Source organism: Pleurodeles waltl, chromosome 4_2, assembly GCF_031143425.1.
Source record: "Pleurodeles waltl isolate 20211129_DDA chromosome 4_2, aPleWal1.hap1.20221129, whole genome shotgun sequence".
Taxonomy (NCBI): domain Eukaryota; kingdom Metazoa; phylum Chordata; class Amphibia; order Caudata; family Salamandridae; genus Pleurodeles; species Pleurodeles waltl.
In genome coordinates this window covers 905,915,608-905,931,465 of record NC_090443.1, presented here as the reverse complement: position 1 = coordinate 905,931,465, position 15,858 = coordinate 905,915,608, and the positions used below count along the sequence as shown (strand labels likewise).

The window sequence follows — 15,858 nt, the reverse complement described above, 5'->3', positions numbered from 1 at the left end:
TGCTTCTAGGGTGTCAAATACAGCTGAAAGAAATTACAGCACAATGAAAGGGAGGCACTTGCATGTTCTTGGGCAGCAGAAAAATTCAAGATGTATATTTGGAGAACAAGATTTGTCTTGTACGTAGATCACAAGCCTCTGATTCATATGTAAGGAGACAGTTTCTCTGATAAGGCTTCAACAAGACTGATTAGGCTGCTGTCAAGTTTTCAGGAGTTTTACTCTGATATAAAATATGTACCAGCAGATAAGAACGTTAGGGCGGGCTGCCTTTCACAGTTGCCGGTAGAGGAGGATGAGGAGTACAGGGGATACTATTATGAAGACAAGTGTGTTATGTGTTATGCAGTATTGCTTGTGAATAAGGGATGGTGAAATAAAAATTCACTTGTTAAACTAAGCGACGATCAAGCAAACATTACAACAGACAAACATGATGGTCGGATTGAGTATGGTGCTGAAGTGAGTGGAGGTGATTGGTATAATTTTGGTACTCTGACAATGTTCGAAATGGACAGGAAACTGTGGCTAATGCAGTTAATCCAGATCAATCAATTAGGTATTTATAAAGCGCAGCATATTAGCAAGCGGGTCTCAAGGCGCTGGGGAGAAGGGTGCAGATCAGTCTAAGAGCCATGTCTTAAAGTCCTTTCTGAACTGGATCAGCGAGGGGGATTGCCTGAGGTGGAGAGGCAGCATGTTCCAGGTCTGCGCCCGTGGTAGGAGAAGGATCTTCCTCCAGATAAGTTCTTGCGGATCCTTGGGGTGGAGACGAGGGCCAGCTTGGTCAAGCGGTGCTGTCTTGTGGGAGAATAGAAGGAGAGGCGGTGACTGAGGTAGGTGGTTCCGATGTTGTGTAGGGCCTTGTATGCGTGTTGGAGGAGCTTGAAGGTGACTCCTTTGTTGACTGGTAGCCAGTGGAGGTCTCTCAGGTGTGTGGTTGTGGCAGGGGATGTCTAGGATTAGTCTGGCCGCGGAGGTCTGGATTCACTGTAGTCTTCTTTGAAATTTCTTGGTGATGCCGGCATAGAGTGCATTGCCGTAGTCAAGGTTGCTGCTGACGAGTGCCTGGGTGACAGTTCTTCTTGCCTCAATGGGGATCCATTTGAAGATCTTTCTGAGCAGCCAAAGCATGTGAAAGCATGATGATAAGACGGCGTTAACTTGGCGGGCTATAGAGAGCGAGGAGTCGTGGATGATGCCAAAGTTTCATGCATGATCAGTGACTGGGTGGGGGCCCGAGAGCTGTGGGCCACCAGGAGTCATCCCAGGCAGAGGGGGTGGAGCCCGGGATGAGGACTTTCTGTCAAAGTTGAGCTTGAGACAGTTGTCTTTCACCCAGGCGTCGACTGCCTTAATTCCTTTGTGGAAGTTGTTCTTGGCCATTGTTAGTCCATCAGTAAGGGAGAGAATCAGCTGGGTGTCCTCAGCCTAGGAGACAATGTTGAGGTCATGGTGTCTGACAATGTTAGCGAGCGGGGTCATGCAGATATTGAAGAGGGTGGGGCTCAAGGAGGAGCCCTGGGGTATGCCGCAGCTGGTCTCCATTGTTTTTGAGGTGAGTGGTGGGAGCTGGAATCTCTGGGTTTGGCCGGTGAGGAAGGAGCGGATCCACTCAAGGGCTTTGACGTGGATGCCGGTGTTGTGTAGTAGTGTAGGTCCAGGAGGATGAGGGCTGGTGTTTCACCTCGGTCGAAGAGGGTGCGGATGTCATCCTTGGCTGCGAAGAGTGCGGTCTCAGTGCTGTTAATGCTCCTGAATCTGGATTGGGAGGGGTCCAGGATGTGGTTGTTCTCAATGAATTCGGTGAGCTGGGCATTTGATAGCCTTCCTGATGACTTTGGCTAAGTAGGGGAGGGGTTGTAGTTTCTCAGTGCCATCAGGTCGGCAGAGGCATCTTCAATGATCTTCTCGTGTTTCCAGTCTTCCAGGAAGGTGGCAGCCTTGATGGAGCAGTTGATGGTATGACACAGTTCAGGGGCATCCCGGAGTGGATTGATTTCATGATCTTGAGGGTGTCTTCTGAGGTGAGGGGGGTCCAGTGGTGGAGGTTTGGCAGGGGGGTGGAGCTTTTGGGTGGGGTGGGTAGAGCCTTTGGGTGGGGTGGTTGGGCCTCAGGTGGTGAATCTGTCATAGATGTAAGTAGGCACTTTGAAGGTTGTAGTGTTGGAGAGCAGCTGTGGATCTCATGCTGGAACAAACGTATATCTTATGAAGATTTACGGTGAACAACCTGTGCTTTATTCTGCCAAGCTGTTCACAACTGTGGCTCTACCACAATATTCTCATCAACCATGGCAGTTAATTCTGTCTCTGAAAATCTAGGATTTCTTCTTCGAGCCATGGTAGGAATAAAAATAGAAATTACCAAGCTAAGTTAAGGGAAATAAAGCACTTTATAAGCTAAGGGCCAAACTTGCTATAAGTCTTGCTGCCTTAAAAATGTGGAAGGCAAAGGATTTTTGTTAAGGAAGGGGTGTTTTATAATGTGCTCTGCAGGAGTGAATAATTTCAAAATTTAACTCAGATGTCTGTGATGTACATGTCTGTCATTAAGAAAGATAGAAACACCAATGTCAAACATGTCCACAATGTAATTATTCCTTAACTCCAGCCCTGCAACCCTGCCAGTATGATGAATCTGGTGGTCAGTAAACGACCATTCCAATATTCTCAGACAACAGACAGTTTAACGTCGATGATGGAGGAGAACGGCTGGCCCAAAGTGTAAACCTCAGTCAACACCAAGAGAGATTCTCCTGTAGAATATATGAATTGGGTGGGAAAACCTTCATTAGCATGATACATGGAATTAAAGCTACGTGATGGAGGAGGGACAGCCTGGACGCCAAGATAAAATCGCGCCTTTAGTTCCAAGTTCTATTAGTGCAATTGTTTTTTTAAATGTCATATTTAAGACCCTTCTTATTTCCTTCATCTTCTGTGATAAGTAGATCTTCCAATGAGATGTTAAAATCAGATAAATAAGGAGACAAACATTTATTTTTATCACATATACTAGCAAACACAGTACATGATATACTGTAAGAAATTGGAAACTGCATGTAGGTAGACCCCTCTCCTACAGAACAGAGGGGAAAGATGCACATGAAGCAGTTTTAATGTTTATTAATTCAACATATTCCTTTAGCACTTTAGTACACACATCATCTTGAAATCCATTAACTAAACTTTCCCTACGAGTCAATATGTTATGTTTCACTTTAATTCACCTCTTAAGGAGACATATCCCACCGGAGAAAGAAGGCACAAAAACAGACCAACTAAGACTATTATTATTTTTACTACAAAAATTCACTAAAAATCTTACAGCATGAACTACAATCCATTTTATACTGAGACTAAAAACAAAAAGGGTTGTGAAGGGCCAAAAATAAAAGCTAACAAAAGTTTTCTTTGAAGTAATAATAATACATTTTTTTCTTATATCTTTGAAACAATAACCAAACAAGAAAATCTTTAAAATCTTTTTTTCAATGGTTCATGTTAGTTCATGCTCTCGAATGATTATATTTTCTTCTTTTAGAACTTGCTGTATGTTTTCATATTTAGCTCTATCTTTAACCTTTTTCAGTTTCCCAAGGTGGGTCACCTCCTGATTCACCTTCAGACACTATTGCTAGATATACCCATGCAGGTGATGTCTATTTTCTATTTGGGGGTTCTCTTTCTTGCTTGTCTCTTAGCAACTGGGGATTCACTGTTTTCTGTGTCTAATTCCATTACTTCAGACTCTTCATTGATTGGCTTAAGTTGTTCATGTTGACAGTGCTTTTTTTAGCATGTTCTTTTCAGTGACTTTATTCTTCAGTTATTTCATGTGCACCTGCAATCACTGTGAATTCGTGTCCACTCACTGATGGACTTTAATTCTGATGTTACATCTGTAAGATTCACTATAACTTGCTTTCTCCTTCAGACAGTTCTTGCAACTCGAATCTCCAACTAAAATCTTTTGTTGTTTGGATCAGACTAATTCTTTTTGCTGTCACTCATGGCTTTGACTATGATATTATAGCACTTCTTCACTCTGATCCTCATCTTGAAGCAGGACAGCACCACTGGTAGAGGTACCAGGATCTTCACAAAACTTTCACTTTCATCAATCTGAGCTTCTTTGATGTTGTTTTTACCAGTTTCACGTCCAGATTGACAATTTCCCAAAATGTCTGGATCCAGGCTATGAATTTGTATTTGACTCTGTGAATCAGTGGGTGTTTTCACTACTTTTTCATCTACCACCTTCACTCTTTTTGTGTGAGCAGTTTGGATCCTCTGTGGGATTCTAGCACACTAAACAACAGAGTTCCCTGTCTGGATCACTTGATATGGTACATTCCAGCGCTCTTAAAAGAAGTTTTTCCTCACATACCTTCTGACAACTATCCAATCCAATCACCAAGGCTCAAATTTATTTTGTTGCTTGTGGCAAGTTCACCTGGTGAGAAATAGATTTTACCACATCAACCAGAACTTTGCAGTAATCTAGCACAACATCATCAGACATTGAAACAAGCACAGCAGAAGGAGCATAAGCCAATCCCATTACTCTGCCCATGACCACTTCATGGGCTGATAAACCCGCTTTTTTTTAATCAAGGGTACATCTAATGCCCATCAAGACAAGAGGGTGAGCATCTGGCCATTAAAAGTACAGACTACTTAATTCCTTTTGGGTCCCATTTGTCCTCTCAACCACTCCAGAAGATTGAGGATGGTAACTACAATGGAACCTCTGATCAATATGGGGAGCAGTCCAAACCAACTTCAAAATCCAATTTTTTTAAAAATGAGAGCCATGGTGTCTCTCAATAGAAATTGGTAACCTGAATCATTGTATCATTTCCCTCAATAAAGGTTTGGCAACTGTAAAGCTGTCTGATCTCCAGGTGTGATCACCCCGACCCGTTTAGAAAGCAATCAGACAATAACAAGAATGTGTTTTAAGCCAATGCACACTGGCATCTCCTACCTGGAGTCTTGTAAATGGGTTCTTTGATTTTCAAATATGATTCAGGATTGTTATGATATTTTTTTCCTGATTGTTTCTCTCACAGACCAAACAGCTCACATGTGAGCTCTATGTAACATTTCTAACATTTGCATTTTCAAAATATTTCCTTAAAGTTCTGATCAGTGAGGACCTCCCTGAAGAGATTGCCCATGGAAATATCAAGCCATGGGATACATCATGTCAGGTAGTAGATACGTATGTTCAGGGGTAAGATACAAATGCTGATGATTTTTTGTACTTTGCATATGATTTATTTCGGATTCATCATGTTCAGTTTCTTGAACCAAAGTTTCATTGTCAAGTGTGCAATATCATGCCACTTGACCTGGATAATTGTTTCTAAGAGTGACCATATCTTTTCTGGCCTCTTGGGCAACCACTTAACTACAGCAATGTCCTATGGCTGCTATATTGCCTTCAGCAATTTAAAAAACTAAAGACTGTTTTTGATGGGCATTCCAAAAGATGTGATTAAACCCAGGTGACCAAAATCATGAACCACCCCAAAACCATATTTGCTGTCTGTATAAATTGTCACATTTAATTTTCCTGACAAGCAACAAGCTCTTGTCAATGCAACCAATTCTGCTACTCGTACTGAAGTTACAGATGGCAGATAGGATGCCTCAAGAGTTTCAGAAATAGAACACAATGCACAAGCAGCTGTTAGTGTTCCATATTGGTGTATCGAACAAGAACCATCATCAAAAAAAGTTTGATCAGTTATTTCAAGAGAACATTCTTTGCTACCTGGTCTTGATTTGGTACATAATTTGGTAACATCAATGCAGTTGTGCTCAGGCTCATCATCATCAATATCATTACCATCATTGCTGTTATCACCCTTGTTTCTTGGAATTGGAGGCAGTGTTGCTGGATTGAACATGTTACATCACTAAATTATATGTTCTCAACTTCCAATATGACTTGTCCATATCTGGTCAATCAACTGTTATATGCTAGGTTTATGTACATGTCAACAAAATCTCAACTGAATGTGGCACATATACAATTAAAGTATTGCCCATCACTATTCCTTCACTTTGTTCGATGGCAGTGCAAAGAGCTGCAAACAATTTCAAACAGCCAGGAGAAATTACAGCTACTGGATCCACTACAGTTGAAAAGTAAGCTACTGGCCTCCACTGTGCTTTTGTGTAAGAATTGATAATGCAAATTTACCTTTTTTGTGACAATAAAGAAAGAAAGTCAAATGGTAGCAAGGCATTCCATGGGTGGGTGCCTTACATAAACTTTCTCTCAATACCTAGAATGCCTCAGAACATTCTTCGTCAAACAGTACTGGGTCTTTTATGTAACTGTGGATGAACCTTAAAAAAAGTTTTGCAATCAAGGAAAAGTTTGAAATCCACTGATGACAATAGCCATTAATTCCTAGGAACATCCTCACTCCCTTCTGGGTAGTAGGAGGATTCATTTTCAGAACTGAAGAAAGGTGTTCTTTTGACACTTTCCTTACTCCTTTTTCAATATGATGGCCAGGATAAATAACTTCCTTTTTACAATACTACATCTTTATCGGGGAAACCTTATGACCACTGCCAGCTAAATGACCAGGTAAAGCAACTATGTCAAGTTTACAGTCTTCTTTTGTGTTGAATGTGTCTAGTAAGCCATCAATATTGTAAGACTGAATTACAAGCATTCTTAAATTTTCCAGATCTTTCTTTAGCATTTAACTAAAAACTTGAGGACTTTTGGTATACTCTTTTGGGATTCTACACAAAACAAAAACTTTATTTTTAAATTGAAACATAAAAGGGAACTGACTCTCTTCATAAAGAGGAATAGAGAAGAACGCTATAAGTCAATGACTGTATACCATTATGCATTTGATGGAACCTCGAACAGGATTACTTCTGGATTTTATACCACAACAAAAAATTACTATTTTGTTGTTAATACTTCTTAAATTCTGTACTATTCTCCATTTCCCACTCAGCTTCTTTATCTCCCTCGCTGAAGGGTTGCAGGGGCTACAAAGCACTTCCTTAAGAATGCCCTGCTCAATTATTTTCCCAGTGACAAGTTTCATTTCTTTTTCAACCTCTTTTATAGGTTTAGACAGTTTAACTGTGGGGAAAAGAGCATGAGGTTTACTCTGAGTTTAACTGGTTTAGCACCTTTTATTAGTCCTTAATGAGGAACTACAGTTTCCCTTGAGGGATACTGCGGTAATCATGAAGATGAATACTAGAAAATCTTCTTTATTTCCATAGGTGTCTTGAACAGCTTACATAACTCCCAGCTTCTCTCCAGATCCCAACCTCCAGTCTGCCCATTCTAAGACTCCCCACCTAGCACCCTCCCTCCTACATTCCATTCTATTTCATGAACAAGACTATACAAATCTTCCCCCTTCAACATTTAAATAGTACTACTGTTAAATACTTATTCTACCTTAAACTATATTCACACTGTACATACTGTAATCTAGAATTCAACTGTATACTGAAACAATAATATATGCATTTACTAATATGTCATTTAGCAAAATCCTTACACCTCCTTCATCTTACACCTCCTTCATCTTACACAAATTTCCCATCCTCCATTCTCTGCCATCCTCTAAATTAACCACAGAATTCTTCACTGATATCACTTTCTGTGGATCATAAAATGTACTTTCACCTTTCTTTTTTTATGATTCCAACTTTTCTCACTGCAACTGGATCCCCAGACTTTACACCAGCACTCTTCACACCCTTTCTCTCGTCATAATTCATTTTATTCCTTCTTTGGAAGCATACAACTCTCTCCTTCAAATCTTTCTGATCAACCTTCACTCGTTTTTTCACATTCATCCACCAAGGAGACGCTTTTGTTCCTGGCTCTCTTCCCTTAAGGACAACGAAATGTGACACCAGTGTCACCGAGTGAGGCGTTACTCTGTGCACCAACAACATCTTACTCAATTCCATCTTCCAATTCAACCCATTCGCCAACGACAACTGTATGTTCTCCATTACAATTCTATTCACCCTCTCAACCAATCCATTGGCCTGTGGTTGGAATAGTGCTACCCTTTCCTGTTTCACCCTCAACCGATTAAGAAACTCTGTGCATGGCTGCTGAGACCAGTTGCACTCCATTATCTGTCACCAATACCTTAGGAATACCTTCCTCTAAAAAGTTTCCCTAAGGAATTCTATAACATTGTTGGTAGTTACTTGTTCAACCGTTTTGACTACAAACCACTTACTATAGTAGTCTACTAAGACCATTATGAAGCGATTCCTTCTCGCTAATTTGTCCACAGGCCCCCGCAAGTCAAAGGCTAATTTTTCCCATGGTGCTTCAAGAAATTGTATACAACTCAAAGGCGGTTCCCTGACCACTTTCATGTAATAATCACGAAGATGAATACTAGAAAATCTTTTTTCTTTCCATAGGTGTCTTGAACAGTTTACGTAACTGCCAGCTTCTCTCCAGAACCCAACCTCCAGTCTGCCCATTCCAAGACTCCCCACCTAGAACCCTCCCTCCTACATTCCATTCTATTTCATGAACAATACTCTACAGATACCTTTAACATCAGCAAGCTAGATTTCCTGAGACAAACCATGTATGATAAAAAGCCATTACCTGGACCTACATAATTTGAGGCAATGAACAAATTGAGATTGGACAGCTACAGGAAAGGAGAGAAAGCAAATGAAAAGATGGTTAAAATGCTCATTTATACAGTCATTGGAAGGGAAATGGGATTACTCGCAGAGATGTTTTAAGAACTGAGAGTTTTCTCTGCAATAAAGAAACAACAGATAAAAATGAAACCGATGAGGGAAAAAGAGATAAACAAAATGAATAACAAGACTCTGATGAATAAGATAACTCTTTAAATGATGTTCTGAATTCTAGACCTCCTCCACATACAGATGGAATCCAGAGAAAGGGGCAGGGTCCTGTAGTACCTGATATGGGTGCAGTGGGACATAGAACAGGTGTATAAAAGCAGGGATTGACTGCGCTTACAGTTTTGTATGCATCAGCGAGTGCCCCATCCAAGAATGTCATGACAACTTTGCTGAGTATCATTAGAGATATTATGGTTGTTTCTCCAGTTTCAAATTATATGTCTGTTCCTGTTGTTATTGAAGAATCTCCTAGAGAAACGGAGTTTAATGTTGAGCTTTTAAAAAGATGTAATTAAGTTTTACAGGGATTAATTGACACAAACAGATTATTGTCCTACATTGTGGGTGTTATGAGATGTACCTCAAACAAGCAGCAAGAGAAGTGTGAGGTTGACATTAGTAAAATGAAAAATGCAAAGAGGAACCATGAAATAGATTTGACTATTGAAGAAATAAAATAATTAGGTTTAAAGACGTTAAGGGGTCACATTAAGGATCTGGCTGAAAAGTCAAGGAGCAATATGGATTTGAAGAAATATAGGGAAAGGTAGAAAAGGAGGGGATTAATAAAAATAAAGTTCTGGGGGCAGGGAAGAAAGCAAAAGGATCAACTAATGATTTGGAGTAAGGGGCAATTTCATAATTTGTCTTGAGAGAAGTACATGAAGTGAACTATGTGCATGTACCTTGGACAAGAGGTGATCTTTATGCTTTTACAAAAAATTTCCTAAAATTGCAAGAGGAACCAGCGAAGTGATACAAAGTAGTTCATATGTTGACAACGATTTTGAAAGTGTTTTGGATGCACCCACGCTTGTGTTTGTGGGCACATAAATGCTGCTTTATGATGTGTGCAGATAGACTGTAGTTATTTCTGAGTATGCAATTATTGTATTTCCAGGTCAATTTAGCAACATTTCATTGGCAGTACTTTTAATATCAATCCTAATTATATATTTTATATTTTATGGCCTAGAACCTAGTTAAGTCAATCTTCCTTGAGAGGGTATTAAGTTGAACTTGTGGGGAGTTCACTGCATGCACAATTAGCATGCCCTTTGGAATATGGGGTGCGGGAAAGCCAATCAGGTAGGTTGGCTTGCAGTCCATAAGTATGGTACTAAAATATGCAGCTTAAATAACTTATAACAAATATATTGTGTCATAAATGTCATTTACAAATATATCATTCCACTGGAGTTAATAATAGAAAACCTACATGCAATGTAATTGCTATTTAAGACACACAATTTCCATTATCCATATTCTGACATGCTACCAGTCAGTAACTACTGGCATATGCTCTGAGACAACCCACTTTTTATGGGAACCCGGGAAAAATAGGGGTTCGATGTGCTAGTCCATTGAGGTTCATCATTGACCTTAGGGCAAATCAATAATCATAGCTATTGTCCCGCTGTAGGAGGCTGGCCTGATTTGTAGTGGGTACCAAAGGTCAAGTTATCCCTTATTAGTGAAATGTAGTTGGTGTCTAGAAGCCAGGCTGTCTAGAGGTAGCTGTAGGCAGAACAGCCAAGGCTGAACAAGGAGACATGCAAAGCTCTTGCAATACCACTGTAGTCACACAGTACTTATGCACATGAAAGACAATACTCAGTGTTACCAAAAATAAAGGTACTTTATTTTAGTGACACAAGGCCAAAAATACTTTGGAGACTATGTTCCCTTAGGAGGTAAGTAAATTACACAATATATACACTAGTAACCAGAAACAGGTAAGTACACAGTCAGAAAATAAACAGTGAAAATCACAATAGGGTGCAATGGGCCTAGGGGGAACACAAACCATATAGTGAAATAGTGAAATGTGAAAGTCGGTTTCCCACCTAGGCAAGTGTAGTGTGTAGAGGGGCACTGGGAGTGTAAGAAAACACCAAAAGTAAGTAAAATACCTCACCCCAGAGCCCAGGGAAGCAGGAGCAAAACACAGCAAGTTTCCTAAAATACACTAGAAGTTGTGATAGAAGATAATGCAAGAACAAGAAGAGCCTGCAAGACACCAATGATGGATTCCCAGACCTGAAGACCTGTAGAAGAAGGGGACCAAGTCCAAGAAGCACTGAAGAGTCCAGGGAGATCAGGAGCCCCTGCTAACCCGGATGAAGGTGCAAAAGTGGGACCACCTACTTAAACAATATAGTTATGCTATACAAGGGACACACATACAGAAAAATACAGTAAGACTGATGCATCTCCCATAGAATTGCGGTTTTCAACTCAGCTTAGTACAGTACATATAGGGCCTCATTCTCACCATGGCGGTAATTACCGCCACGGCGGAGGTCGGCGGTAGCACCGCCAACAGGCTGGCAGTGCTCCGCCGGGCATTCTGACCGCGGCGGTACAGCCGCGGCCAGAAGCGGAAAGCCGGCGGGCTACCGCCGACTTTCCACTGCCCGTCTGAATCCTCCATGGCGGCGGAGATTCAGACACCCCCTACAGCCATCCTGTTCATGGCGGCTCTTCCGCCATGAACAGGATGGCGGTAGGGGGTGCCGCGGGGCCCCTGGGGGCCCCTGCCGTGCCCATGCCAATGGCATGGGCACGGCAGGGGCCCCCGTAAGAGGGCCCCAAAAAGTATTTCAGTGTCTGCCCAGCAGACACTGAAATACGCGACGGGTGCAACTGCACCCGTCGCACCTTCCCACTCCGCCGGCTCAATTCTGAGCCGGCATCCTAGTGGGAAGGTTGATTTGCCCTGGGCTGGCGGGCGGCCTTTTGGCGGCCGCCCGCCAGCCCAGGGCAAATGTCAGAATCACCGCCGCGGTCTTTCGACCGCGGTGCGATGTTCCGACGGCGGTACCTTGGCGGACGGCCTTCGCCGTCCGCCAAGGTCAGAATGACCGCCATAGTGTGCACCAAAGAGCCTTCCATTGGGAAAATGCTGCATTGGACAAACGTTGAGTGTACAGCATAATGTACAATGGCATCTATCAAGGTCGCGGACAGAGCAGGCCAAATGATTTTTGGCACGATTTGGCATGATTTTGGAAAGCAAATTGCCACTCAAGGGTCGGACTGGGACAACAAATAGGCATGGCCACCAAAATAAAACTGGGCTCAATTTGAGAACCAAATTACTGAAAAAGTGGCACACATTTTCAAATCAGGTGAGTTTTGAACTTGTGGAGACAGTCTGTATGGGTATTTTGCAAGGATGAGAGACTGCATGCATTTGTGTTTGCTGCAGGTAATGTTTGTTGTAAATAGGAAAATCAACAGTAAAAACTGGCCCAGCAGGCCATAAACCAGGCCCATAAACCGCTAACGGCTCACACATGGATCTGTGAGACCAGCCCATCAGGGACTATTGACCTACCGAGTCTGACCCTGTGCCTCTCTCTTCCCTGAAAATAGGATCATATTGGATGTTTCGATGGGCAATTATTTTCTTCTGAAGCCTTACGCGTCTATCAAGTTTTGCTTTCCATTTGACTGAGTCTTGACCATAGGTGCGAGCCACATTGAGCGATACATAATTGGCAACCAGGTAGCCAATCCCTGTATAGTTTATATCGGCAAATACTGGGGCAGTCATCTTTGACTCATCCATTACTCAGCAGTAGTAGGAAGGGATACCTTTAATCACCATATTAAAAGTGACAGTTGTCCCGCCCCGGAAATGACGTCATATCCGGTGGCTGGGACTTCCGGTGTCCCAGAAAGCCCTCCCCGGAAGTGACGTGCATGGGGGTGTCACGTGGTTTGTGAACACGTGTTGTTGGCTGGTAGAGCCACCCTTTTTTTTTTTTGAAATGCTGCATATAAGGAGCTGGTTAGAACCGGCTGTCAAACCGCAAACCAGGGCTGAATCAGTTTGCCAAGGCGCTATGAAGAGATACAATCCGATCGCCAGAAAAGCCGTCTCCTCAGGGGCCCTGAACACTATTGGTAGATATTACCGGACCCTCGCCCCTCGTACGATGGATGAGAATGCACAACAGGGTGTCCCAGACACCCGGGATACCGATGTTACAGGTTTTCAAGAGGAACTTTGCCATCGGCTTGAAAAGCTTGACCTCAAGGATGTGTCGCCCTTGATATCCCCTATTAAGGGGGCCGGCAGTGACAGCGATGTCTCGAAAGATGGATTAAGCGGGGCATCTAACGTCGTAGACATTGAAGTTGAAGAATGTGTACCACCCCCGAATTCGCCCATCTATGAAGACATGGGCTTCCAGGAGGACCCCGAGGCAGAGGCCGTTATTTTACAACCATCAGGTGTAAGTTCAGGCGCTGTTTCTGCCCCAATGGACCTCTGCGACTCCCAAGATTTCAGAGGAGCCTCTGAGTGTGAAGCGAATGCTGAGGTTAGTAAAGACATTTTTTATTTTATTTTTTTATGCCTGTATACTCTAATGTCATACTTTTAACTAATAATGTGTCTTGTGCTTTCTGTTTGAACCCTAGAACATAACAGAAGAAAGAGAGCCTCTAGAAGGGTCAGCTCCAAAGGTTAACACCGTAAATTTTTTCTGCTTATGCTGTTCCAGACAGTCTGAAAGTATTACAAGCCAGAACAAAGAGCCTCGTAAGAAATGTGTTTGCACCTACACTAGCCACGATCTTGAAAAGGAAGCTCCGGGCGTACCCTGTGACACCATATGGCCGGTTAAAGGCTTTGCAGCTGCCGTTGTGAACGCATGTGTTAAAAGGGATTATTATGACCTTTGCTACGGGCATAAAATTAATGACCCTCAACAGGAGGCTCACGAATGTCTATACGATGCATACACTGCAAGAACAATTCGTCACGTTTGTAACCGGATAGACACTTATCGGGTATATAAGCTGTTAAGGGTTGTGTATGGGCTGTCTGCTGTGAAGAAAAGTGTCCACTGTGACATGATGAAGGTCTTGGCTGCGGCTGTCCTTGAGATCCGATACGCTGCAGAGCCATGCTCAAAACTCGACCGCATGCACGGGATGTGTCCCCCCTTTGACAAACGTATGGTAGAACGGGTTATAGAAAGACGAATGTGTGACATTTATTATAAAAACAGAAGAATGTTGTCTTTAGCCCCTCGAAAACTGTTTTAAATAAATAAATAAAGAAATAAATAAAAAATAAATAAATAAAAAAAAAAAAAAAGTAGACCATAAATATGTTACTTAACGCTCCATACTTACTCACTTTTAGGAGGGGATTCCGGGTATCGAGGTGCAAGATGTCTATGAGTTACAACCGGGCTACATCTGTATCGGGAGATTGATTTTTGTGCTGGTTAAAGAAAGAATAGCTGAAATACAGCCTGTGACTCTGCGATGTCTGAACATTTCGGAACCTTCGGCCTTGTTGCAATGTAACTGCCATGAGTGTATCGCCAAGTGGTGTATCAATGGCCGGCTAAACGCATCTGTTAAATGCTGGGCCTTGGACAAAGACCACAAGCGCAAGTTAAGACTTTCACCTGAGACGGGGGTGCATGAGGCTTTGGAGAACATGACTGTAGATTATCTCACAAATAAAGGTTCTGCATTGTCCTATCTAGAACTGTATGAACTGTTGAATTATATCAGTATCCTGAGCGTTCAGAGTTATAGACGTGGGGAACGGGAAGTCATGTCTAGAGCTATTGAGAGTATAGCCATAAAAATATCAAAGTTTGTGTCGCTTAGGGTTTGTAAAGGAACATGCTCTGAGTAACATGTGTAGTGGATGTTGTACTATGTATACGTTTGTAAAAAAGGCCACATTGGATCCGTGTTTTGACATTTATAAGCTATGTAGCACAAAATGTCAAATACACGCTGGTTGTATACCCCAGCCGCACATGTATGTTTTTTATGTTTAATAAAATGACCTTACACAAAACAGGTGTCTTTCATTTCGGGGTGTTGATGTGAGACAGCATGACGGATGCTGATTTAAGGAAGCTTTATTACGATAAACAGGGGGTTGGAAGTTTCGGAGGCTCCGAAGCTCTATTTAGAAGGGCTCGAGCTGAAAATGAATCTGTAAAACGTGCCAGTGTGAAGACATGGTTAGCTGGGGAAGAGGCTTATTCGCTACACAAACCTGTCAGGAGACGCTTTAAGAGGCGGTCCACAGTTGTTAACGCACAGCTCGATTATCAATGGCAGGCCGACATAATCAGTCTTCAAGATCTGGCACAACATAACGATGGCGCCATGTATATATTAACCGTCATAGATGTCTTGTCCAAATACGCCTATGCAGAGGCATTAAACGATAAAAGTGGTACCAGCGTTACAGCTGCTTTTAAAGACATCTTCGCTAGCGGGCGTGTGCCCCAGAAACTACAAACAGACGCCGGAAAGGAATTTTTAAACAAACATTTCCAAAAATTATTAGACCTGCACGCTGTTCAACATTTTGTAACGCACACAGAGGTAAAGGCCGCTGTCGTAGAGCGTTTTAATCGTACTTTAAAGTCGAAGATGTGGCGATACTTCACCGCCAACAACACCTACAGATACGTGGATGTTCTAAAGGCTTTTATAGATGTTTATAACTCCACCTACCATCGGACAATCAAAATGGCCCCTGTTAAGGTTACAAGGGATAATTCGTTAACGGTGTGGAGAACGGTGTACGGCGGGCGTCTCACACAGAAGGTCAAGAAACCGGATTTAAAAGAAGGGGCTCATGTCAGGGTTTCAAAGTTGAAGGGTGTCTTCACCAAAGGCTACCAGCAAACATTCAGCGATGAGATATTCATAGTGGAAAGTGTGCAGTTTAAAGAAGGGGTATATATTTACAGGTTAAAGGACTACGCTGGGGAAGAGGTATCGGGTGTCTTTTACACAGAAGAGTTACAAGAGGTGCCCTACGACCCGAACAGGGTGTACAGGGTTGAAAAGGTTCTGAAAAGAAAAGGGAGCGGTGTCCGGAGACAGGCGTTGGTCAAATGGCGTGGGTGGCCCGAGAAATTTAACAGTTGGGTTCTGGCCAGCTCGTTG

At 42.4% G+C, this 15,858-nt stretch overlaps 1 protein-coding gene across 1 annotated transcript; it reads left to right on the top strand.

The window, feature by feature from the left end:
• The first annotated feature begins 12,629 nt into the window (after window positions 1-12,629).
• On the top strand, window positions 12,630-14,961 carry LOC138294228 (uncharacterized). The gene is made up of 2 exons (XM_069233365.1): window positions 12,630-13,244; window positions 13,345-14,961. Exons 1-2 carry the CDS (start codon window positions 12,690-12,692, stop codon window positions 13,972-13,974), a joined length of 1,185 nt encoding a protein of 394 aa, XP_069089466.1. The 5' UTR covers window positions 12,630-12,689; the 3' UTR covers window positions 13,975-14,961.
• Window positions 14,962-15,858: the final 897 nt, after the last annotated feature.

Excerpts from the sequence above, each read along its gene's own strand:
- LOC138294228 (XM_069233365.1), top strand. The coding sequence starts at position 12,690 with ATGCTGCATATAAGGAGCTGGTTAGAACCGGCTGTCAAACCGCAAACC. Across the intron at positions 13,245-13,344 it reads AGTGTGAAGCGAATGCTGAG|AACATAACAGAAGAAAGAGA; the intron begins GTTAGTAAAGAC and ends TTTGAACCCTAG.